This window comes from Phoenix dactylifera, unplaced genomic scaffold, assembly GCF_009389715.1.
Source record: "Phoenix dactylifera cultivar Barhee BC4 unplaced genomic scaffold, palm_55x_up_171113_PBpolish2nd_filt_p 001230F, whole genome shotgun sequence".
NCBI classification, from domain to species: Eukaryota; Viridiplantae; Streptophyta; class Magnoliopsida; order Arecales; family Arecaceae; genus Phoenix; species Phoenix dactylifera.
The window spans coordinates 35,345-60,014 of NW_024068565.1; the positions used below are offsets into that span (position 1 = coordinate 35,345).

The following is a 24,670-nucleotide window of genomic DNA, read 5'->3' on the forward strand; positions in this document are numbered from 1 at the left end:
CAAGTTGATCATCTTTGTTATGTTATAGCAATTGGAAGTTTTCATGCTTTTAATTATGATGCCTGCTGAGGAGAATTGTTACAATAGTTGCAATTGTGGCTAGATTACAATAGTTGATCTCCAACTTTGTCAATAACAAGAGTTTTAAATTTTCGTACATATCTGATGCTATAGGTTAAATTTGTGATATTTATTTTGTTATTTGGGCAGATTATTTTTACTAATGTCTCATTCTAAAGTGGGTGAAAATGAGACTGTGGAAGATTTAAGGAATGAGGATGATAGAAATGAGATACTGCTGAAAATATTTGTGACAATTCTTCTAGAAAAAGATCTTGGGTATGGAATCACTTTATCGAGGAAAAAAATTCTGAAGGGTCAATAGCTAAGTGCAAATATTGTAAAAAAGTTTTAAGTTGGAGCACTAAAGGAGGAACGAGTCATCTAAAACGCCATCTTGAAAATGTTTGCAAGAAGTATCAAAAGAATTCGACTAATCAGTTGCTTCTTACTACCCAAATTCAAAAGATCCGATAGAGTATTTCAAATTCAATCAAGAAGAGAGTAGAAAAAATTCTTGCAAAATTTATCATATGTGCTGAGCTTCCATTTTGTATTGTTGAGCACACTGTTTTTCTGGATTTTATGAGATCTCTTCAGCCATTATTCAAAATTATGGGTCGTAAGACTGTAAAACATGATTGTATGGCTTTGTATCAAGAAGAGAGGAAAAAATTGCATGATGTATTCAAGAACCTAAGTTCTCGGGTTAGTTTCACTACTGATATTTGGACATCAAATCAGAAAATCGGTTACATTTCTTTCACAGCACATTATATTGATTCTGACTTTACTCTGCATAAGAAGATTATTAGTTTCAAGAAACTTCCATACCCTCACACCAGCTTTGCAATTGAAAGATGCTATAAAAAAATGTCTTGTTGAATGAGAATTGGATTATAAAATATGTGCTATTACTTTGGATAATTGCAGCACAAATGATGCTGTAATGAGAAGGCTCCGAGATCACTTTTGTTATTCAATGTTGTTTAGTGGGGGAGTACAGTCATATTAGATGTTGTGCACATATATTAAATATTATGGTTTCAGGATGGAATGAAAATCATTCATGAAGCTATTGAATGTATAAGAGAAATTGTTAGATATGTCTCTGCATCCCCATCTCGAATGCAAGCATTTAATGAAATTCTACAGCATATGAGACTTCCTGCTAGAAAAGGACTCACTTTGGATGTTTCCTACAAGATGGAATTCTACTTATGAAATGTTGCATGATGCACTTGGTTATAAAGATGCTCTTATTAGATATGCAACTGAGCATTCATGTGTATGCCCCACCAATGATGAATGAAAAAAGGCTTCTATAATTCTTAAATTTTTAGAAGCCTTTCTTGATGCCACTAAAGTATTTTCTGGTTGTAAGTATCCCACATCCAATTTATACCTAAAAGAAGTTTGGGGAATTAGGGCTTTGTTGATGGATGAAAGTATCGATACTGATGAAACAGTGAAGTAATTAACAAATGAGATGCTAAAGAAGTTTAACAAATATTGGTCTCAGTGCAATAATTTGTTGGTAATTGCTTCTATTTTGGATCCCAGATCAAAGTTGATATTTGTAGAATTTTGTTATCAAAAGGCATTTGAGTTGGAGGAGTGCAAGAAAAAGATTGATGATATTCGTGCTTGTCTTTTTCAATTGTATAATGAGTATGTAGATGCAACAAGAATGCATCCCTCTATGAGTTCAAGTGAGCGAACATCTAATTTTGGTGGACAAGGTGATATAAGTTCAGTTTCTTCCAAAAAAAAATTTGGTATGGATTTTGCTCAATTTAGAAGTCAGAGTTCTTCAAAACGCCCTAAGAGATCCGAGTTGGATAGTTATTTGGATGATGATGTACTTCTTGATTTGGAGAATAAGGAGTTTGACATCTTGGCTTAGTGGAAGAGCAATGCAGCAGTCTATCCTATACTATTAAGAATGGCTCGAGATGTTCTAGCTATTCCAGTCTCCACTGTTTCATCTGAGTCAGCATTCAGCACTGGTGGTAGAGTTGTGGATCAGTATCGAAGCTCTTTGAGTCCTTCTACTGTAGAAGCCTTAGTGTGTACCCAAGATTGGCTTCGTGAACAATATGATGAAGGTATATAAATCTTTTAAATTTATCTAATATTTTTATTGGCTTATTGTACTTATAATTTAACATTTATGATTGATTTGTGTGTTTAACAGTTGCAAATTGCTCGAGTTCTGTAACGTTGAATGTAGATGATGACACCCTAGACTTCTGGAGTGGGCAATTTGGGAGAACTGAATGACGATACCCTCATCAGATCTAGTTCATACCTAAACTATCAAGTATGAAGTATGTTTGTTGATGGAGTATTTTCATGTGGATCATGGTTATTTGTTGCAAAATTTTATGAGAGTTGTATGTTTTTGAACTGCAGGCCTGAAGCTGACTTCAGGGGGTTTCTCTATTACATGGATATGATGAATATATTATTGTGCAAGGAACAACGACTTCAGGCTGATGATTTTTTTTATCCTCCTATTTTTGATGGAATCCTTTTGTTTGGTTTCAGTTGTATCGTTGCAGTTGGTTGCATGGAATGAATTTTTTTGCAAGTTATCTTCAAACCATCAGATGCTATTTTGTTAATGATCTGTCTGATTGCCTACTTGGTCCATCTTATATTTGATTTAAGTTGAATAGGTTGTTTGCTTGTCGACATTTTTGCTTGTATGTTTTCGTGTACTTGTATTTGCACATACACCTATGTGAAATTGTCCTCTGTGCAGCCGTGCAGGTGATCTGTCCTTTGAGCGTATTAACTTTACCTCAGCAATGCAATCCAAAGGTACGGGCTTCTTACTACAATACTACTACACATTTGTCGAAGCATGTGTATCCACGCCTCCACACATTATTTATGCTTGTGCTGAGATGTACAATGTCTACACTTTCTTGAACCAGAGCACAATAATCATTTTTCTGCTATATAAGAATAGTCTCTAATGCTCTCTCTATTTGGAAGTAATCCCTTTCCTTCTTCTTTTATCAAAATATCTGTCACTTTTAGAGTATGATCATCAGATACCAGCTTTTGAAACATGACGCCAACCTATAATTCGAATGGAGAAAGCATGTAAGACAAAAATAAATAATATATGGAACTGATAAATTAGCATGTGAATTGCAGCAAACGAGCTGGCCCAAACGAGCTGGCCGGGCTCGGGATCGGGCTGGCCCAAACGAGCTGGCCCAAACGGGCCGGCCCAGGTTAGGGCCCAACTGGGCCGGCCCAAATGGGCTCGGGCCGGGCTCGGGCCTCGTTCCTTTAAAATTTTTCGGGCCCCGGCCCGGCCCGAAGCCCGGAAAAAAAATTCGGGCCGGGCTTGGGTAGGGGTTTGGCCCGACCCGGCCCGGCCCACTTCCAGCCCTACTGGCAGTCCTTATCAACACGTGTTGATTGTTCTCTTCGGCTGATGGCTCCTCGATCGGGACCAAAGTTGCTCACCTCGGTTGATTGGCTGCTCGTTTGATTCGAAGTTGTTGGCCTTGGTTAATGTCCAAGGTCAAGAAGGAAGGTCTAGCTTGAGGTCGAAGTGTCCAATATTTACTCTAACGATATCTATCTGGATGTTGTAGTTACAACTAAATTGACGTGAATTTGTTGTACAAGATTATAATTTTCCACATGACTAGCTTGATGTGTTGATCTAGCTGTCGAAGATCTAACCTGCATTCTGACCTGGGTTGCCTTGCTGCCAGATGTGGACTATCCGTGCAAGTCCAAATTAGGTCTCGGTGGTTCCATGTATCAATTTTTGTTAGCACGTAACATTGAACAACATGTGCTAATTGATCTGTTGGTTTCAGCAGAGTGCATCGACATTCATGGTTCAGTGTTTTCAAGAGCCTTGATGCTGTCCATCTCAGAGCCAAACGTCATGTTATTAAGAACTTATACATAAATTAGAGACATAAAGCTGTAGGATTGAGACAAAAGATGTCTGTGCTAATAACCAGCAAACAAGCCGTCCAACACACCACTCCATCTACTTTGATTATTTCTACATTGTAATTGTACATGTCAAGTTATATTTTGTATACAAATTTGACAGTGAAGCCTTGCTGCAACAAGCTTTTGAAATGCTCGATCTGAATTTCCTTCTAGGAATCACACTGCTGAGTGGGATTCATGAGCCCACCGAAAGAGCACGAGAGAATCAACTGCGAACAAACGACGCTGTCCCAACTGAAGGCCGGGGCAACTTGGCTAATACAAAAAGTCCCATCGACAAAGCTGCTTTAAGAGGGCCATTAATAAAGCATGGTTTTACACTAGTTTCATACAATGAACCTACTGTGGCACAATTCCGGACACTGGTTGAACCAGAAGGAGCCGTAGATTAGGCTCCAAAATATTAGGTGAAAACCACATGAAGAATCGAATTACTTGACGTGGAAACGATCGCGACTACATACGTGCGGCCAAATCTGAGAGCTTGCGGATGTGGCACTGCAAGCTTTTCACAACACGATCACATGGTTGGAATAATTGTTGGCAAGATCCAGTGCCTATAATTACTTCACATTAGGAGCTGCCCGGTAGCATCAAAGAGCAAACATGGCATCCCACAGAGCTCTAGTTGCAGCTTTTCTTGTGCTTTACCTTTCCCTGGGCATGGCCAGAGGCCGACCAGTGAGGAAGGACTTGGGTGTGGGCTTGGGTGGTGGCTTAGGGCTCGGTGTGGGGCTTGGGCTTGACCTGGGAGGTGGCAATGGCATAACCTCTGGCTCGGGCTCGGGTTCTGGTTCTGCTTTTGCCTCCAGCTCGGGCTCTGGCTCTGGCTTTGGTGCATGGTCTGGCCCTAGCGGCGAGGGGTCTTATGTTTCCTCCGGCCACGGTGCAGGTCTTGGTTCTGGTTATGGCTCCGGCTCGACGTACGGCTCGGGCTCGAGCACTGGTTCGGGTGCATCGTCTGGTTTTGGTGGAGGGTCTTACGCTGGGGTTGGCGGAGGCTCGGCGTCTGGCTATGGCTCTGGTGCTGCTAATGGCGCGAGCTCGGGAGCAGGCTTTGGAGGAGGATCTTATACCGGACCGAGGGGGGGCTCGGCATTTGGTCATGGTTTTGGTTCTGCCACTAGCGGGTCTGGCTCTGCAGGGGGATCTTATGCCGCCCCAGGTGGGGCCACCCGTTGTGCACCCGGTGCTTCGGGCAGGGGGAGCTCGGCCTCTAGTGCTGGCTCTAGTACCAGTTCTGGTTCTACCTCCGACACAAGCTCGGGAGCAAATTCCGGTGCATGGTCTGGCTCTAATGGAGGATCTTATGATACTTCAAGCAGGGGCTCAGGTTCCAGTTCCAGCACTAGCTCCGGTTCTACCTCTAAATCCAATTCTGGCGCATGGTCCGGGTCTGGTGGGGGCTCTAATGCAGCCTCTAGTGGGAGCTCCCACTCCAGTTCTGGCTCTAGTTCTTCCTCTGGTTCGACTTCAGAAGCAGGTTCAGGTGCATCATCTATCAGTGGAGAGGGATCTTTTTCGGCTTCGGGCAATGGTGCAGGTTCTGCTTATGCCTCTGGATCAAGCTCGGGAGAAAGTAGTAGTGCAGAGTCTGGCTCTGAAGGAGGATCCTATGCTGCTTCAGGTGGAGGCTCTCACTTTGATTCTGAATCGAGGTCTGCTTCTATCTCAAATGCAGGTGCAGGATCAAGCGCATCTTCTAGTTCGGAAGGAGGATCTTATGCTGCTTCTGGAGGGGACTCGAACTTTGGTTCAACCACAGTCTCTAGATCGAACTCAGGTGCATGGTCTGGTTCTAGTGGGGGATCTTATGCCACCTCGGGAGGAGGATTGAACTCTGGTTCTTTCTCAGATTCTAGCTCTTCCTCCAACGCGGTCTCAGGAGCAGGCTCTGGTGCATGGTCTGGATCCAGTGGAGGATCCTATGCTGCTTCTAATGGGGGCCCTAATGTTGGTTCTACTTCTACCTCTGGTTCAAGCTCTAGGGCAGGGTCTGGCGTATGGACTGGCTTTGGCGGGGGCTCCAATGGTGCTATAGGTCAAGGCTATGGGTATGGATTCGGCTCTGGATCTGGTTTTGCTCAAGGTCGTGGGTATGGGAGTGGTTCTGGGTATGGCTCTGGAGTTGGCTCTGCGGAAGGGCATGCAGACATGAACTGGAGTGGATCTGGTATGGGACATGGCCAAGGATATGGTTCTGGATCTCGATTTGGGTCTAAGGGTGGGCATCTTTGATAGGAATGTGTTTGCAGGCTAAACTTCAACTATTGTATGCCCATGAATAAACCTGGAGCTCATCATCTTTGTTTGCCTTTTACCTCTGTCGCTCGTTACGTAAACTGAGATTGTCAACTAGTGGCCTGCTCTTAAGCACTCGACTTGTACTTCTTTTCATGTTTAAATATTTTGCATAATATTGGCGAGAATTATGGTTCTTGATTCGGCATGCTTGGCGGTTTCAATTAAGAATGGCCTTTTTCTTTCTATCTTGCGTTAAGACTGAGCCTCGTTATCATTGGTTCACTACAGTAAAAGTGTGAAAAGCCGACGCTTAAATGCCGACGCTAAGGGAAAGCGTCGGCATTTCCTGCTCCCGCGCCAACCTTTCCCGACGCTCTGGGTGAGCGTGGAAAATTTGAAGCATTGGACGACGCTTAAACGCGTCGTTGTAGACTTGAGGCTACAACGACGCTTATAAGCGTCGCCAAGGCCCCCTTAAAACACAGCGCCCGACCCCAAGCCCGCATTCTTGCCCTAGCTACTCCCGATACCCCTTATTTTTCTCTCCGGCGCTGCCCTTGCCTTCGTCTCCGGCGCTGCCCCCATCTCCCTCCTCTCCGGCGGCTGAAAGCCACGAATCAGACTTCCTTGACGCCAACGGCCACGTTCCAGAAGGCCTACCTCCTCTCCGGCGTCCCGAGGTAGTTTCTCCTACTCCATTCTCTCCCTCCGTCTCGCTTGTTCTCCTCCTTCTCCTCCTTCCTCAACACGCTCCTTCTCCTCTTCTTTGGTATAAGCCTTGATCGAGCTTCGTCCTCGAGAATCACACCAACTATGGCAAAAATATGTTTTAACAAGATCGGAGCAGCTCAAACTAGGTTAGTGCCTCCTTTGTAATGGAGATGAGCAACATTTGATATTAGAGACATCAATATGTGCTGTAAACGATAAGCCACCTACTAAATTTTTTCTCTGCGGAGAAGATGGATTAGGATCGACAAGATCGTGCCTACTGTCTAGACTCTTTTCAGCACTTCTGGGTTACTAATAGATTTTATTATCATGATTCTGCATCATCGACTGCTGTAGTCTCAGGTTAACTTTGGCTGCTCCATTATATTTGAGCATATGAATGAACACCAATGGCTGCAATTTGCTTAGGTTAACTTTACTGAACTGGTTTTTTTCTATGCAAGTAAATTGGCTAAACTTTTTCAATATCAATGGCACCAGTCTATTCAGTTGGAATGATCTTGAAATGCTGATCATCATTGCTAACATCAAATCTTGTCATTTTTTCCTTTGTATAATGGAAGAAACTTGCTCTGCAGTGTATGAGGTGTTGGCTAATGCTTTTCTTGGCATACCATTCATATGTTAAAATGTACTAGCATTTTGCAAGATTTAACAGGTGGAATTATCCATGCATGAGGTGTGCCAGGTGCAATTTGAGCTTGTATCATCAAGTAGTGATGTCTCTCTAATTTTAGTTCATCATCTGATGTGTATTCGTGCGACCATGCATTCTCTCAGGTGTCTCGATTTGGTTCTCGCACAAATAATGGTTATATGGTACATTTAGAATCCAGGTAGAAAATCCTTGGTGGAATTATAAGTCTGTAGTGGACGGGTTGAGTAACGTCCATATAGTTGTGCACAAGTGTTGCTGTACTACCTCTGATTAGTTGGTCGCGCTACTAGTAGTATTATGGCTACTAGTAGGGTTACAACTTCAATTCATTTGTTGTCAAGATGTGAACCTTGGGTACCGTTATTTACTTTCAATTTAAACTAAGCTATGTTGGTCTTATTATTTTTCTCTGTTAAATGGGAGTTCTGGAACTTTTAATGGTTCTGTCAATTTTGTGGATGATGTATTATTGACCCAAATTCAGGTGCTGATAGCAACGTGCAACATGTTAGATGGTTCTGGCCGTCATGGTTGCTTTCATTTTGTGCATAACGTATTTTGTCTCATTCGAGTCATTACATCAAATGATCTGGTCTGAGTTTAGTTTAAGACCAAGGCATATTTGTGAACCTGTTGGTGTCAATGCCTGTCCTCCATACCAAATACATTCTTTCTTGAGAGTTTGGTATGACTGTTTTATTTATGGACAGGAGGTTGTTCGGATCGAAGCTTCCCTCGTGAGACAGTAAAACTGACCCTTTGATCGTGAATCCTTGTCTTATCAAGTTGGGCGAGGACTGATTGTATCAGATCTGGTAATGTTTGTGCCTGACCAAAGCCTGTACTGGTTGCAGGTTTTGGTTTTGCTTTAGGGTTGTCTGATTGTCTCTTGGTCTTATTAGGAGTACTCATGAAGTTCCGCTTTGGGGAAGTGGTTTAATGAAAACAGGGGAAAATTTGGTTGTGTATTACTATTTGGTAGGGTTTTAGAGCAATCAGTTTTCCAGAACAGGTTTTATGAAAATAACGAAGCATTTTAATAAAACTCAACTTCAAAATCACTAGGAAAAGGAGGTGCGTCCAGTTTCCTTATTTGATTTTCTAATTGTTTTTTTTTATTTTCTGTTAAAAAAGACTTCCTTTCCTTTTTCATAGGTTTGCTTGTGAGCATAAAGCATCTGTTCCGTAAGTCCTTTTTTTGGTGGAGCTGGGTTAAAATTTCTTTAAAGCAATAATTTATCTGATGTTTTTAGTGTTGGGAGTTCCTAATGTTATGAAACTAGTTGTTTCTCTTTCTTCTGTCAATTTTGTTAAATGCATAGAGATGCATGGCCTCTTTGGTGCATGGAGTTCTTTGTGATCTTGTTAATTGAATTTACAGCATGGTTAATTTATCAAGGTTTCAGAAATAATCAAGTTCTGTTTACAGATGTTTGAAATGATATTGACATCAGTTAACAATACCTGAGTTGATGACCGATTTGAATGATTAATGAAAACTTGATAGGAGATATTCTAAAAATTTGCATGGAATGTTTAGATAGGATAGGTGTCAGACCCACTGCGCGTGTAGGTCCTCCTTCCTGTTGATGGACAGCATGGAAGTTCTAAGGGCAGCTTCTAACTTTCCCTTCTTGATTTTTTTTTTATTTATTTATACACCAAGAAACATTCTGCAAGGAGCCAAAATAGGGATAGTAATCAGCTGGTCCTAAGGATCTGACATAAATCTGACTTGATCTGACCCGAATCGACCCGTTAGAAAACCAGAAATATCCGACATGAACCGAACAACAGCCATATAAGGCCATACTGCGCTTTGCATCTAGAGGATATCATATCAGGTTAAAAGGTGTGTAACATGCAAACCCTGTACTTCTATGTTATGCCTTATTTGAGAGTTTTAGCAGTTAGACCTTTATTAATTTTCACAACCAAATATAATGAAAAACACGGTGTTTTTTTTTAAATTTTTGCATACTCAAATTTCAAACTGTGGTGCAGTGCGTTAGTGTAGCTGTTCATTATTATTTGATTAGTGGAATTTGATCCTCCAGATTATCCTTGGTAATAAAGTAACAAGAATATTTAATTATTTGCCATTATCATAGATTTTATGATTTACTCATGAATTGCCCATGACTGATTCAAAAACTTTGATGCCTTACAAATTAATGATGCTATATGTTGTTACTGGTGGTCTTGTTTTTGCTACTATTTATGGTTAGTTCTCACCAATTCTATTTTTCTTGTGAAGAAATATAATAGATAGTTCAATAATCAAAGTTTCTTTATTTTTGTTGTTTTTCTAATCTTTGATCACCAGAAATCTTTCCAAACGTGAATTGTCCTCATTAGCTGAACTGTGCCCAAGAGCTCTAGAGTATAGAGATCAAATTGGTTTGGTATTAGAGTATCCATGTCATTCAATTGGAGCACATGTTAAACAACTGATGATCAAAAAGATTGACACAATAGAAGCTTATACATGTTAAACAACTGATAGTTCAAGCAAGCTATATGTCCTAATTAGAGTAGGATAAGTGCAAAGTTTAGACCAAAAAAGGAATCTTATATTCTAGTTGTTCAGTAGATGCAGGGAGACATTCTTGTTGTATCAATATCATCGAATATACTTTATATTATATTTAATGTAGCTTTCTTCTTGAGAACATGATTTTGAATTAAATATTCTGGCAGAACTTTTCCTGCCTGTCTAGCTACTATCTATGCTTTAACTATCATAGCTGGTATCCCAGTAGTTTAGGATACCAGCTATGAGTTTTTTTTAAGAGCTACGACATTGGCATCTCAAATAGAGCATCATGAAATACGAAAATACATGCTCTTCTGAGAAGCATTATCTTCATTCCAGACAACATATTCGGACATTTAAACATATCAACAACTTGCAAGGATAAGAAATCAAACAGTAGGTGAGTTGATGTTTCTCGAACTGGTTGTTGTTGACATTCTTAAATAAATTTCATGTGTTCATGCTTGTGTTGGTACATCCACAGGGATTGTAGGTGAAGAGCCCTCTCTTTCACCCCTTTCACCGACACTGTTATCTGCAAACTTTAAGCTTGCTGAGTGGTAACCTTTCTCTTTCTCATTCTCATTCCATTCAGCTGCATAATATACTTCTTCTGTTGCATTTTACTTAATTTTGTTTATCTTTTTTTTAAAAACTGCAGTTCAATCGGTATTCTAATAGAATGGACAAAAGTTGGATAAATAAGTTAAGATCTAGTACTGAATATTTGGATGGAGTTCAGAATTTCATTAAGTTTGCTTTTGAGAAATCTAATATGAACGGAAAGATTTTATGTCCATGTCAAAAATGTGTAAATGGTTCTGCTCTTGATCCAAAAATTGTTGAAGAACATTTGGTATGGAATGGTTTTCTAAAGGGTTATACTGAATGGGTACTCCATGGAGAGTTCATACCTTCATGTAACCAACCCTCCGATCTAGAAGACACCTTCAATTTTGGATGTAGTGTCACGGAACAAAATTCTGTAGAAGAAGATGATATAAGGGGCCTACTTAGAGATGCTCTTGGACATAATATCAGAACTGTAGGAGAAGATGAGCGTGCAGTTATTGATCAGTCCATGCATGTTGAGGAATCTATACATGCTGATGACACAGCTTATTATGATAACTTGGTGAAAGATTGTGATCAAGAACTGTATCCGGGTTGTAAGAATTTTACGAAGATTTCTTTTCTTCTGCATTTATTACATTTGAAATATTTGAATGGGTGGTCCAGCAAGTCTTTTACCATGCTTCTTCAATTATTAAAGGATGCATTTCCGGAAGGTGTTACTCTGCCATCATCTTCATATGAAGCCAAAAAACTGATAAAAGAGTTGGACCTTGGATATGAGAAGATACACAGTTGTCCGAATGACTGCATTTTATATCGTGGTGAAAATAGGAACCAAGAGTCGTGCCGAATATGTGGAACCCCACGATGGGGAAAACATAAAGATGACGAGAATGATTCGTTGACTGAAGTGGATGCTGAACCGACTAAGAAAAAACCGGCTAAAATTTTGAGGTATTTTCCTCTTATACCAAGATTGAAAAGGATGTTTGCATCACCGAAGACGGCTTCCTCGATGAGATGGCATGACGAAGGTCGTACAAAGGATGGAATGTTACGACACCCAGCGGATAGTCCCGCATGGAAAGCATTTGATGATAGGCATCCCGAATTTGCTTCTGATGCTCGCAGTGTCAGACTGGGTTTGGCGACTGATGGGTTTAATCCCTTTCGAACTATGAGTTCTACATACAGCACTTGGCCGGTTGTTTTGGTTCCATATAATTTACCTCCATGGATGTGTATGAAACAGTCTTCACTCATTTTGTCAATGGTTATTCCAGGTGATAAGGGCCCAGGTAATGATATTGATGTTTTTTTGCAGCCTTTAATAGAGGAATTGAAACAGTTATGGGAGGGTATTGATGCATTCGATGCTTTTACTGGTCAAACATTCAAATTGCGTGCAGCTCTTATATGGACTATTAATGATTTTCCTGCATATGCTAATTTATCCGGTTGGAGCACTAAGGGGCGTATTGCATGTCCTTCTTGTGGAGATTCAACCCATTCATATTGGTTAAAAAATGGAGGAAAGTTCTGTTATATGGGCCATCGTCGATGGTTAGAACCAAACCATCCATTTCGATTTCAGAATGATCTGTTTGATAGTACCACAGAGTTGCGTTCTGCCCCTATTCCACCAACTGGTACCGAAGTTCTTAGACAAATGCATGGCACAAATTACATACCTGGTAAGGTCTCCAAATGTTTAAAGAAGAGGGGAAGGGAGGATGTTGGTAGCTCATTAAATGAAGGGTTAATATCAGAGATTTTAGAGGATGCTAACTTTTTTGAGAATGATGACAATGCATATGGACAGGAAAATGATGATGACACATTGGTTGCTTCTACACAGAAACAGTTATGGAAAAAAAGGAGTATTTTTTTTGATTTACCTTATTGGGAGTATAATCTTCTTCGACATAATCTTGATGTCATGCACATAGAAAAGAATGTTTGTGATAACTTGATTGGAACATTGTTAAATCTTGATGGAAAGACTAAAGACAACTTGAAAGCGCGTCTTGATTTGAAAGATATGGGCATACGACAAGAGCTTCATCCGACAGAGCTTGCCAATGATAAATTTTATATACCTCCTGCATGTTATACAATGTCTACTCAAGAGAAAGATCTTTTTCTAACAGTTCTGAAAAATTTGAAGGTTCCTGATGGGTACTCATCGAATATTTCACGATGCGTAAATCTCAAAGAGCGAAAACTTTCAAATCTTAAAAGTCACGATTGTCACATTTTGATGCAAGATATCTTTCCATTGGCTTTAAGATCGTCAACACCGAAACAAGTTTTTGCAATTGTTTCTCAATTGTCATCATTCTTTAAGGCATTATGTTCCAAAGTTCTTGATCCTAAGGAGCTTGATCAATTGGAGACTAATGTTGCACTTACACTATGCCATATGGAAAAGATCTTTCCTCCTGGATTTTTTACTATTATGGTTCATCTACTCATTCACCTAGCGGCGGAAGCTAAACTTGGAGGACCGGTTCACTACCGATGGATGTATCCTATTGAGAGGTGATTTTTCTAAACTCTAATGTCCATATTTAATAATCAGTTTGATTTTGATATTTATTTTAAAAATTTATTGTTGAAGGTTTCTTATGCGCTTAAAAGATTATGTACGCAATCGAGCCTATCCCGAGGGCTCGATTGCTGAAGGATATATTGCTGAGGAGTGTTTGACATTTTGTTCGAGATATCTTGAAGGTGTTGAAACGGTTTTCAATCGACCTCAAAGGAATTGTGATATCATAGAGAATGCAGATGTTTACAAGTTCTCATCTGGCGGAAGAGTTTTGGGAAAAGTTGAAAGTATTGTTCTTGACCAGAAATCGTTGGCACAGGCACATCGCTATGTCTTACTTCATAGTGATATAATATCCGAGTCTCGCAGGTTAGTACGGTTAATTGAAATCTAAATTTACTGTCATGTCAGGAGAATGTAATATTGGTGATGACCCAAAGATTGATTCATAGATTGATTTTGATGATCACAAAACCTTGAAGTATAGATACTAATGTTTATGTTGCAAGGAGAAAGATATTTATTTTGCAAGGAACATAGCAAGTTGGGAGAACACAAGAAGGCCTCCAAAGCTCTCAAGTTGGAAGAAAGCTACAATTTATTGGCCCAAGCTTAAAGTTCAAAGGATTCAAATTGGAGGAGTAAAATCAAAAGAAAAATTCAAAAGAACAGTCTTCGAGTCGACTCCAGTGGAATTCGAGTCGACTCCGGAGAAGTATGAGTCGACTCCGGAGAAGTATGAGTCGACTCCTAGGAGTCACAGGCAGAAAAGTCAGAGAGCAGTTTTCGGGTCTGAGATTCGAGTCGACTCCAGTGGAACGCGAGTCGACTCCGATGGTTGGTAGGTCGACTCCAAAGAAAGCAAGAGTCGACTCTCAGCGGAACACAAGGAAAAAGTCAGAGAGCATTTTTGGGACTCTGAGATTCGAGTCGACTCCCGCATTGCACGAGTCGACTCCGAGACTCCGCGACCATCAACAGACAGAAAACCAAGTTACTGCCTCTGAGATTCGAGTCGACTCCCAGACAGCTCGAGTCGACTCCAAGACAGCTTCACATCAAAAAGGCAGAAGACCAAGTTTCGCAAACTGAGAGCCGAGTCGACTCCAAGGAAGTTCGAGTCGACTCCAAGACTGGACGAGCCAAAAGACAGAGGATCGGGAGTTCGGGCTCTGAGATTCGAGTCGACTCCCAGGACAGTCGAGTCGACTCGAGAGGACAAAATTCAAAATTGGATTCACGGACTTTAGTGGATGAGCCGACTCCGAAATTGCCAAGTCAGCTCCAGAAGTTGGCGAGTCGACTCCGGGTTAAGACGAGTCAACTCCCAGTCGAGGATGCACCATAATTCAAATTTGGAACAGTGGCCGAGTCGTCTCCAGTAAAGCAAGAGTCGACTCCTGCAACAGGCGAGTCGACTCCTGCAACAGGCGAGTCGACTCCTGATCGCGCGAGTCGACTCCGATCCCAACGGTAATATTGTCAGGAAGTGCAGACTGTGTCCAACGGCTCTATTTTTGTCTCTAACGGCTAGATTCTTGTTTCCACGCCATCTAAAGCTATAAAAACAAGAGGAGAGCTAGGGGAGAAGGCATGGAAGTGGGAGAGATCATTTAGGAAAGAGATTCCAAAGAGATTACAAGGGAAATCTCCCATAAGCACAAAAGGGCCATTCAAAGTGAAATAGAGAGAAGAAGAGCATCTAAGAGAATCCCAAAGCTTCCTCTCCATCCGTGTGCTGCCTCAGTGATCCTCTACCTCGTGCCAAATCAAAAGAGGGTCAAGTAAAGAAGAAGCCGAGCTCCTCCATCTTCAAAACTCGTTTGAGGGCTTCTCTTTACTCTATTTGTTTATATTGTCATATCTGCTTGTTTAAGAAGCTTTGATTTGTTTTTATTCTTTGTTTTAATATCTTGTAACTTGATTCAATCAAGGGATTGAATCAAGGGGTTAAAGGTTTGTTGGTGAGCCAAAGGGAAAACCAATGGTGTAAGGTTTGTTGGTGAGCCAAAGGGAAAACCAACGGGATTAAGGTTTGTTGGTGAGCCAAAGGGAAAACCAACGGGGTTTAGGTTTGTTGGTGAGCCGAGGGTAAAACCAACGTGTAAGGGTTTGATTGTGAGCCCGGGAAAACAATCGGGGTTGGTTCTAGTCGGTGAGCCTGGGAAAACCGACCGAGTTCGTTGTGCGCTCGTAAAAACAACAAGTTGGGTTGTGAGCTTGTAAAACAACCGGCTGTAATCGGTAGGATTATACTGAAATTCCCAAGAGGTCTTGGGGAGTGGATGTAGGTGCTGGGGTGCACCGAACCACTATATGTCCTGTGTGTTTGTAATGCCTCTAGTTATTGTTTAACTAACACACTTACTTACTTAGATAAATTGCTTGCTTAATTCTTATCCGCACATCCTTTAGTTGCAAGCATATTTAATCAAGTCGAAGTCTATACATCAAACCCTTGCTAAGTTTAACTTTCACTGTGCATCTATACAACTTAGCATAGTTAATTAAAAAGTTTTAGAAGTAGCATAAAAGTTTTGAAAGACCCAATTCACCCCCCCTCTTGGCTTGTATCTACTGGGCAACAAGTGGTATCAGAGCAGGTGCTCTAAGTTTAATTATTGATCTCACGATCAAAAGCCAAAGATCATGACAAGTCAAATAGATAGTTTTCTAGGAGAAGGACAATCAATTGATACACCTCCACTATTTAATGGCATAAACTATACACATTGGAAAATACGCATGCGCATTTTTATTCAATCACAAAACTATTATTTATGGAAAATCATAACAAATGATCTTCACACACTCTCACAAACTATTAATGAAAAGGACTTAGCACAATTGAACGCTAATGCTATGAACATGTTATATTGTGCTATTCAAGAAACGAAGTTTAATGAAATTTCTGCATGCTTATCTGCTTAAGGAGATCTGGGATACTTTAGAAAATATTTATGATAAATCTCAGACTAGCTCACATGTGCTTCAAATATATACTAACAATGAGACTGCAGAAAAGGGTGTTGAATCTCCCTCAGTCGAGTCGACTCCAAGTATCTCAGAGTCGACTCTCAAGTTCACCAAGTCGACTCCAATAAGGTCCGAGTCGACTCCGAGGCAAATCAGCTTCCTAAAGACAAAGAAGAAAAGGAAGCAAGAAGAAAGGAAGAAAGAGATAAAAAGGAAGAAAGCCTTGACCAAGAAAGAGTCAAGCCAGAAAATAAAAGTTAGGAGCGACAATGATGATATTAGCTCCAAGAAACTACAAGAGGTAACTGACTTGTGCTTTATGGCACAAGAAGATAAGGTAAAAACTGAATCTACTCTTACATCAAATAATTTTCAAGAAGAATTTTCTTATGATGAATTATTAAATGCTTTTCATGATTTGTATGGTGAATGTAGAAAATTAGCTGTAAAGAATAAAAATCTTAAGAAACTAAATCTGAAAATTTCAAAAGAAAGAAATTCTAATGATGAAATACAAGAGAAACTAAATTCTGAAAATGAATGCTTAAGGTCATTTTCAGAAGAATTGATTCAGAAAAATCATAGCTTAATTAAAGAAAATCAAAACTTAAGCGAAGAAATTAATCAATTAAAATCTTGCATTAACAAATTCACCGTAAGCTCATAAAGATTAAAAATGATGTTTGAAAGCCAACATGCTGATTTTGATAAATCAAAATTTAGCTTGACTCCTTCACTTAGCCATAAATCTCTAGAGAAAAAGGTTATCAATTTACCAAGCAAACCATTAAATAAGATAACTTATTTCAAAAATGAAAAGGATGGGAATAACAACTTTACCTATCGTTCTAGTATAATTAAATCAAATGGTAAAGTTATTACTATTAAACAGATATGGGTTCCAAAAGGAACCATATGTCCTAACTCTCAAGGACTCAAGCAAGCTTGGGTACCCAAAATGAGAAAATGAGGATGTACACATAGGTGTACCAAGGTACCCATGGAACATAAAGAAACTTAAAAAGTTATTAACAAAAAAATAATAATGAAATCAGTAATTCTTGCATCTCATCATTATTTGTGCTTTAGTATTTGATATGATTTGCTAGTAGTGATCAATTTTGTGATATAGAAAATACTTTTGGAAATATAATCAAATCATTTCATTTTACTCACTAGTGGATAAGGTGCTAAATGATTAATCAACTTATTAAGAATAACTCTATGAATTCTCTATATGCTTGGTTGAGAGTTTTTATCTATGGCATTATTGTTTATTGATCATAGATATGATAATGTGTACTTGGTATGCTTTTGAATATATGCACTATGAATACCAAGATTAAAGAAACCATATTTGGCATATGAAATCAGCTCATGCTAGTATGTACTTAATCTCAAAAGACCTTGCCATAGGCTTACTTAGATTATCCTCTTAAAGGTCAAAGTTTTACTATGCATGCTAACTAAGGAAACAAACAAAAATAATTTCTAAATCTAGAGATGTTGTTTCCAACACTAATTTTTTCAAAAGCTTACATTAGCCTTGTTCTTGGCACTCAAATTAAAATATTTTCTGCATTGGCACAAACTCACAAGAAGCGATCAAATGGTAAAGGTTTGCAAACTATGAAATCATGGCATAGTGATTGAAAACCAATTTTGTGTTAAGTTGTGCACAGAAAAATAATATTTTCAGCACCAAGGACACCTTAAGTAAAATAGAATTAATAGAATTCTTGAAGAAATGAAAAAGACAATTGTGTATGATAGTCATCTACTTAAATGATTTTTTTTAAAAAAAAAACTATCATCACTGCTTGTCATACATATGATTTCTATTAGATCTATTTTTGATGAAAACTCCCTTTGATCTTCTGAAAAATGGAAAATGAACCATTGCATATCTTTCATATTTTTCAGTCGTACATGTTATGCTTGATATGTTCTTATGAAAAATAATGCCAAATCTGATAGAGATATGTCTATCCTTGGATATCATTCATCAAGCAATGCATATAGAATATTCAATGAAAAGATTTTAGTTACAAAAATATCAAGTCGTCTTATTCTCTATGAGACTAATGATTTATTGTCAAGATACTAAGATCAAATTATATATGGTTAATCTTTTACATATAACAATCTGAAAACTTGTTAATAATTATTACAAAATTGAGTTTTTCAGAAATGCACTTAATGAAGAAAAATTGATAACTACTAAAAGACTGAATCAAGAAAAGATGAAATAGATCTTGATTCTTTTATGATTAAAAGTAAAGATCACCACTATCATTTGCTTGACTCATGAGCTTTATATTCTGTCAAATGAATGTGTAGAATTCACTCCTATGTGGTTATTTCATTAAAAAGTAGATCTATGTTAAATAACCACCATATTTAAAAATTACACATTACATATATGATAAAGCAATATGTGATTTAAAACAAGCATCAAAAGCTTGATATATAAAAGCTTAGGTAACCTTGTTGATAGAAAGTAATAGTGATAAATCTATGCATCAAAAAGAAGAATCTATGATATCTTGCTTGCTCATAGCACACATTGATGGCATCATTTTTGTTCTACCAATGAAAATTTATATGAATAGTTATATTGCAAGGTGAGTTTGAAATATGATGAATGAATTAACATCTTCTCTCAAACTCCAAATTAAGACAAACAGGAAAGGGGATCTTCATTGACCAACGTTAGTCCACAAGAAAACTCTTATAGAAGATTGGCGTGAAGAAGATTACTTGAGAATAACAAAAAGAGAGAGAGATAAAGAAAAGAAAATGGACATTGTTCAAGAGATGAAAAATCTGAGCAAAGGCAAGTACTTCAATCTTAAGGAAAAGCAAAACAAGCATAATATATTCGGCACATTTGGAAGGGATAAAATCTATAATTAATTACACTCAAACAGGGAGAGTTTGAAGTAAACATTTTAACCTTTCTATATTGCTCATCATAGGGATGGTGCCAATGGGGAGGCTAGTGGTAGTACCCGGCACTATTTGACCCAACTATTCGGTGTAGGGCATATTAGGGACGGCACAAGAGGGAGGCTAGTGGTAGTACCTCGTGCCCCTTCCCAACTCCACCGGATAGGGAGCAAATAGAGTATAGAGCTTAAGAAAGTTAAAAGAAAGACAAAGTAAATGAAAGTATACAAGAAAGAATCAATTCAAATTTTTAGTCACATGGAAACACACTTTAAGGATGAAATCAGTGCAAAATTATATTTAAATAGGGGGAGTTTATTTGAAAAGAATTGATTTTGATACTTGACATGCTTGTTCTTAATATTTTAATGTATGACTTAACACACACTATATTTTGCATGTGGCATGATATTTTAAATTATGGGTTCTCAATATCTTTTGTAGTACCCCATACTTGGACAATTTGATTGAATGTTTGAAATGCTACATAACATCTTTTGTTTGGTTTTATTGAAAAGAAAATTCAGATTTGTTATTCACAATCATCGTTAAAATCTGAAAGTTAAATAAATCTGTAAAAAAAAAAGGAGAAGAGAAGGATATCTCTATTTAGGCACAATGAATTGAGTTTGTCTTATCCATCAACTTGCTTAACTTTGGTATATAATGTGCTAACTCATACCAAAATTCAACATAAATACAAATATTCTGAATATGCTTGAAATATGTGTTTTCAATCGTAATGATTTAAGATAAGCTACAATGTGGAAGATCCATATCTCAAATTATGACTTTGAAAGCCTCTTTTGAAAATCTTTATGAAATTCAGAATCTGATTTCGTATAAAAGCTTAAACTCAATATGATTTCTAAATAAAATCTTAATTTAAGAAAAACAGAATTAATTTTGATGCCTTGGTTGATTGCTCCGATACGCATCCGAAACATATCTTTTCTTATCGTTAAAATGTACTAATATTGGTCCAAATGATGTGTCTTTCGATGATCTTGATTGCAAACAAAAATTTCTAAATATATGATCTTATTTTGATATTAAAAAGATTTATTGTGTTTCATGAATACATTGGTGAAAAACTATGATTAAGAAATTGAGTTCTATAAATATATATACCTCAATGATCATCTATATGTTTTTCTCTCCTACATTCTTAAAGATTTCCATCAGAATATCAATAGAGTGAATGATCTTAAAACTAGAAATATTTCAGTTCACTCAAATGACTCTAAAAGAAAGAAAATGTAAATGCTTTTGAAAGAAATTGAGCATCAATTGAATACTTTTATACATTTTCTCTAAGATTAGGAGAAAGCATAACTTGTTCTTAAAGGATTAGAAAGAGTGATTACTATAAATTCTGAATAATTCTAGATCACTCTACATTCTTGATATTACAGAATTTTAGTGTTATTCACGTTTATCACTAAAATCTGAAATTCAACAATTTAAAATGATTAAAGAAGAATGCATCTTTTGAGGGGGAGCTTTAGATATTCAGTATCCTATCCCAAAGACACTTTATTTTGATGTATACCTTGATTTTTATGGATTGATTTTGATGAACCTCCTTATATTACAATACTTGCTTTAATTATAAGTTTATACCTTGAGATGAGTTCTATAAAGGTTGTCTTGTCTCAAACCTTGAGTCTCATGAAGATAAGCTGAAATATATTTTTTGAGATTGACAATCTTATTGAACATTATCTTAGGATTCTAAACTCTTAAATGGAATGATCAATTGAGGGGGAGAAAGAAAATTTCAGAAGGAGAGGTCTTATGGAACTTAATTACATAAATCTATAGGAGAGGGAAAGAATACTAAATGAAAAGTGATCCTAATACTCTCCAATATGTATCATCTGAAATTTAAATCTGAAAATCTTTATGATACACCTTGAGGCGTGTTATTTGGTTAGTATATCTTATGCATCACTCATGAACCAAATTACAAATCTTAAGAGCCTCTAATTTAATAAAACAGGGGGAGAACAATGTATTAAATTTTCTTGAGTATCTCTTAGAAAATCTATTTTGAACCTCACTAATGAGTTTTAATTGGCTTACTCTTTAGAACTTCTATTTTGTGCCAATTCATTATTTTATGTATCAAATTATGCTTATTTTCTAAAGGAATAAAAGAAAGTCTTTAAAAGAGCTCAAAGATGTATCAAAAATTGCATAAACTCATATTTTGGTATTTGTGCCCCAATGCTCTTATTATCATATAAGAACTTTGAAGTCATTAAGAATTAATGATCCAACATGATGATATGTTTTTCCAAATATATAAGTTTTGATCTTTTACTCTGAAAATTAATTAAATTGCTCTCATGTTGATAAAATACTTAATAGATTGGGCAAAAGGTCTTAAATGAACAAGCTTTCGTACTTAGTGAAGAGAGGTTAGATTTCCACTCATATTTTTTCTTGAATATCATTTGTGGTACTTCTTGAATTAACCTAAGGAAGATTCCACCTACACTTGATTAGAAAACTATCTGTGGTATCAAATTAAAAAACCTCTTGAATTCACACTCGATGTGTTCTGCTCTGATCTTTGTACTTAATGTTTCACTATCTTTTTGATGTTGTCAAAAAGGGGGAGAAATATCTAAGTATATGCTATATACTCAGAATGCTTTATTACTTTGAAGTGAATATAAATCAGCTTAAAATTTAAATATGTTGATTGTGTTAAGCTGATTAAATCTAAAGCATTATCATGAAGTATGTTTTTTTTTAAATATATATGTTTTCTACTTCATGCAACTTAGCTATGTATTACTTCTAGAAAACAATATCTTTTATATTGCATATACTCCAAGTTTTGTCATCATCAAAAAGGGGGAGATTGATGACCCAAAGATTGATTCATAGATTGATTTTGATGATCACAAAACCTTGAAGTATAGATACTAATGTTTATGTTGCAAGGAGAAAGATATTTATTTTGCAAGGAACATAGCAAGTTGGGAGAACACAAGAAGGCCTCCAAAGCTCTCAAGTTGGAAGAAAGCTACAATTTATTGGCCCAAGCTTAAAGTTCAAAGGATTCAAATTGGAGGAGTAAAATCAAAAGAAAAATTCAAAAGAACAGTCTTCGAGTCGACTCCAGTGGAATTCGAGTCGACTCCAGAGAAGTATGAGTCGACTCCGGAGAAGTATGAGTCGACTCCTAGGAGTCACAGGCAGAAAAGTCAGAGCAGTTTTCGGGTCTGAGATTCGAGTCGACTCCAGTGGAACGCGAGTCGACTCCGATGGTTGGTAGGTCGACTCCAAAGAAAGCAAGAGTCGACTCTCAGCGGAACACAAGGAAAAAGTCAGAGAGCATTTTTGGGACTCTGAGATTCGAGTCGACTCCCGCATTGCACGAGTCGACTCCGAGACTCCGCGACCATCAACAGACAGAAAACCAAGTTACTGCCTCTGAGATTCGAGTCGACTCCCAGACAGCTCGAGTCGACTCCAAGACAGCTTCACATCAAAAAGGCAGAAGACCAAGTTTCGCAAACTGAGAGCCGAGTCGACTCCAAGGAAGTTCGAGTCGACTCCAAGACTGGACGAGCCAAAAGACAGAGGATCGGGAGTTCGGGCTCTGAGATTCGAGTCGACTCCCAGGACAGTCGAGTCGACTCGAGAGGACAAAATTCAAAATTGGATCCACGGACTTCAGTGGATGAGCCGACTCCGAAATTGCCAAGTCAGCTCCAGAAGTTAGCGAGTCGACTCCGGGTTAAGACGAGTCGACTCCCAGTCGAGGATGCACCATAATTCAAATTTGGAACAGTGGCCGAGTCGTCTCCAGTAAAGCACGAGTCGACTCCTGCAACAGGCGAGTCGACTCCTGATCGCGCGAGTCGACTCCGATCCCAACGGTAATATTGTCAGGAAGTGCAGACTGTGTCCAACGGCTCTATTTTTGTCTCTAACGGCTAGATTCTTGTTTCCACGCCATCTAAAGCTATAAAAACAAGAGGAGAGCTAGGGGAGAAGGCATGGAAGTGGGAGAGATCATTTAGGAAAGAGATTCCAAAGAGATTACAAGGGAAATCTCCCATAAGCACAAAAGGGCCATTCAAAGTGAAATAGAGAGAAGAAGAGCATCCAAGAGAATCCCAAAGCTTCCTCTCCATCCGTGTGCTGCCTCAGTGATCCTCTACCTCGTGCCAAATCAGAAGAGGGTCAAGTAAAGAAGAAGCCGAGCTCCTCCATCTTCAAAACTCGTTTGAGGGCTTCTCTTTACTCTATTTGTTTATATTGTCATATCTGCTTGTTTAAGAAGCTTTGATTTGTTTTTATTCTTTGTTCTAATATCTTGTAACTTGATTCAATCAAGGGATTGAATCAAGGGGTTAAAGGTTTGTTGGTGAGCCAAAGGGAAAACCAACGGTGTAAGGTTTGTTGGTGAGCCAAAGGGAAAACCAACGGGATTAAGGTTTGTTGGTGAGCCAAAGGGAAAACCAACGGGGTTTAGGTTTGTTGGTGAGCCGAGGGTAAAACCAACGTGTAAGGGTTTGATTGTGAGCCCGGAAAAACAATCGGGGTTGGTTCTAGTCGGTGAGCCTGGAAAAAACCGACCGAGTTCGTTGTGCGCTCGTAAAAACAACAAGTTGGGTTGTGAGCTTGTAAAACAACCGGCTGTAATCGGTAGGATTATAGTGAAATTCCCAAGAGGTCTTGGGGAGTGGATGTAGGTGCTGGGGTGCACCGAACCACTATATGTCCTGTGTGTTTGTAATGCCTCTAGTTATTGTTTAACTAACACACTTACTTACTTAGATAAATTGCTTGCTTAATTCTTATGCGCACATCCTTTAGTTGCAAGCATATTTAATCAAGTCGAAGTCTATACATCAAACCCTTGCTAAGTTTAACTTTCACTGTGCATCTATACAACTTAGCATAGTTAATCAAAAAGTTTTAGAAGTAGCATAAAAGTTTTGAAAGACCCAATTCACCCCCCCTCTTGGCTTGTATCTACTGGGCAACAATTGGTATTTAATTAAAGATAACCTTGATCGTGCAGAGAATTTTTAATAGCTCAGCGAAGTCTCAACCATAACATTCGTCCTACACCAAGGATTGAGCAACGATGGTTGGTTGAGTTATTTCCAGAATGGCTTTTCAAACAGGATAGATGTCTAATATATTAAGCTTTTTTTTAATTTTATAGAGAGAAATTAATCATTACTTCTATAATTCTTTATAGGTACTAATGATGATGGAGAGGAATTGTTCCGAGGAGTTAATAGTCATTGCTCGAGGTCCGAATAATATTGTCAACAGATATGGTGGGTTCATTAAAAATGGTTTTAAATTTCATCCTAAAGAGCATGAGAAATTTAGAAAAACCCAAAATAGTGGGGTTATGGTT

At 38.3% G+C, this 24,670-nt stretch overlaps 2 protein-coding genes and 1 long non-coding RNA gene across 3 annotated transcripts; all 3 read left to right on the forward strand.

Annotated features, from left to right (window-relative positions):
• Positions 1 to 4,659: 4,659 nt before the first annotated feature.
• Positions 4,660 to 6,291, forward strand: LOC103719522 (keratin, type I cytoskeletal 9-like). The gene has a single exon (XM_008808815.3). It carries the CDS (start codon positions 4,660 to 4,662, stop codon positions 6,289 to 6,291), a length of 1,632 nt encoding a protein of 543 aa, XP_008807037.3.
• Positions 6,292 to 10,424: 4,133 nt separating this feature from the next.
• LOC120108224 lies at positions 10,425 to 10,939 on the forward strand. The gene is made up of 3 exons (XR_005509683.1): positions 10,425 to 10,623; positions 10,708 to 10,783; positions 10,885 to 10,939. It is a non-coding gene; the product is annotated as an uncharacterized LOC120108224 (long non-coding RNA).
• A 107-nt stretch (positions 10,940 to 11,046) lies between these two features.
• On the forward strand, positions 11,047 to 24,478 carry LOC120108223. Its single transcript, XM_039121797.1, has 2 exons — positions 11,047 to 13,719; positions 24,323 to 24,478. Exon 1 carries the CDS (start codon positions 11,305 to 11,307, stop codon positions 13,342 to 13,344), a length of 2,040 nt encoding a protein of 679 aa, XP_038977725.1. The 5' UTR covers positions 11,047 to 11,304; the 3' UTR covers positions 13,345 to 13,719; positions 24,323 to 24,478.
• Positions 24,479 to 24,670: the final 192 nt, after the last annotated feature.

Coding starts and splice junctions, on each gene's coding strand:
- LOC103719522 (XM_008808815.3), top strand. CDS start 4,660: ATGGCATCCCACAGAGCTCTAGTTGCAGCTTTTCTTGTGCTTTACCTT.
- LOC120108223 (XM_039121797.1), top strand. CDS start 11,305: ATGCATGTTGAGGAATCTATACATGCTGATGACACAGCTTATTATGAT.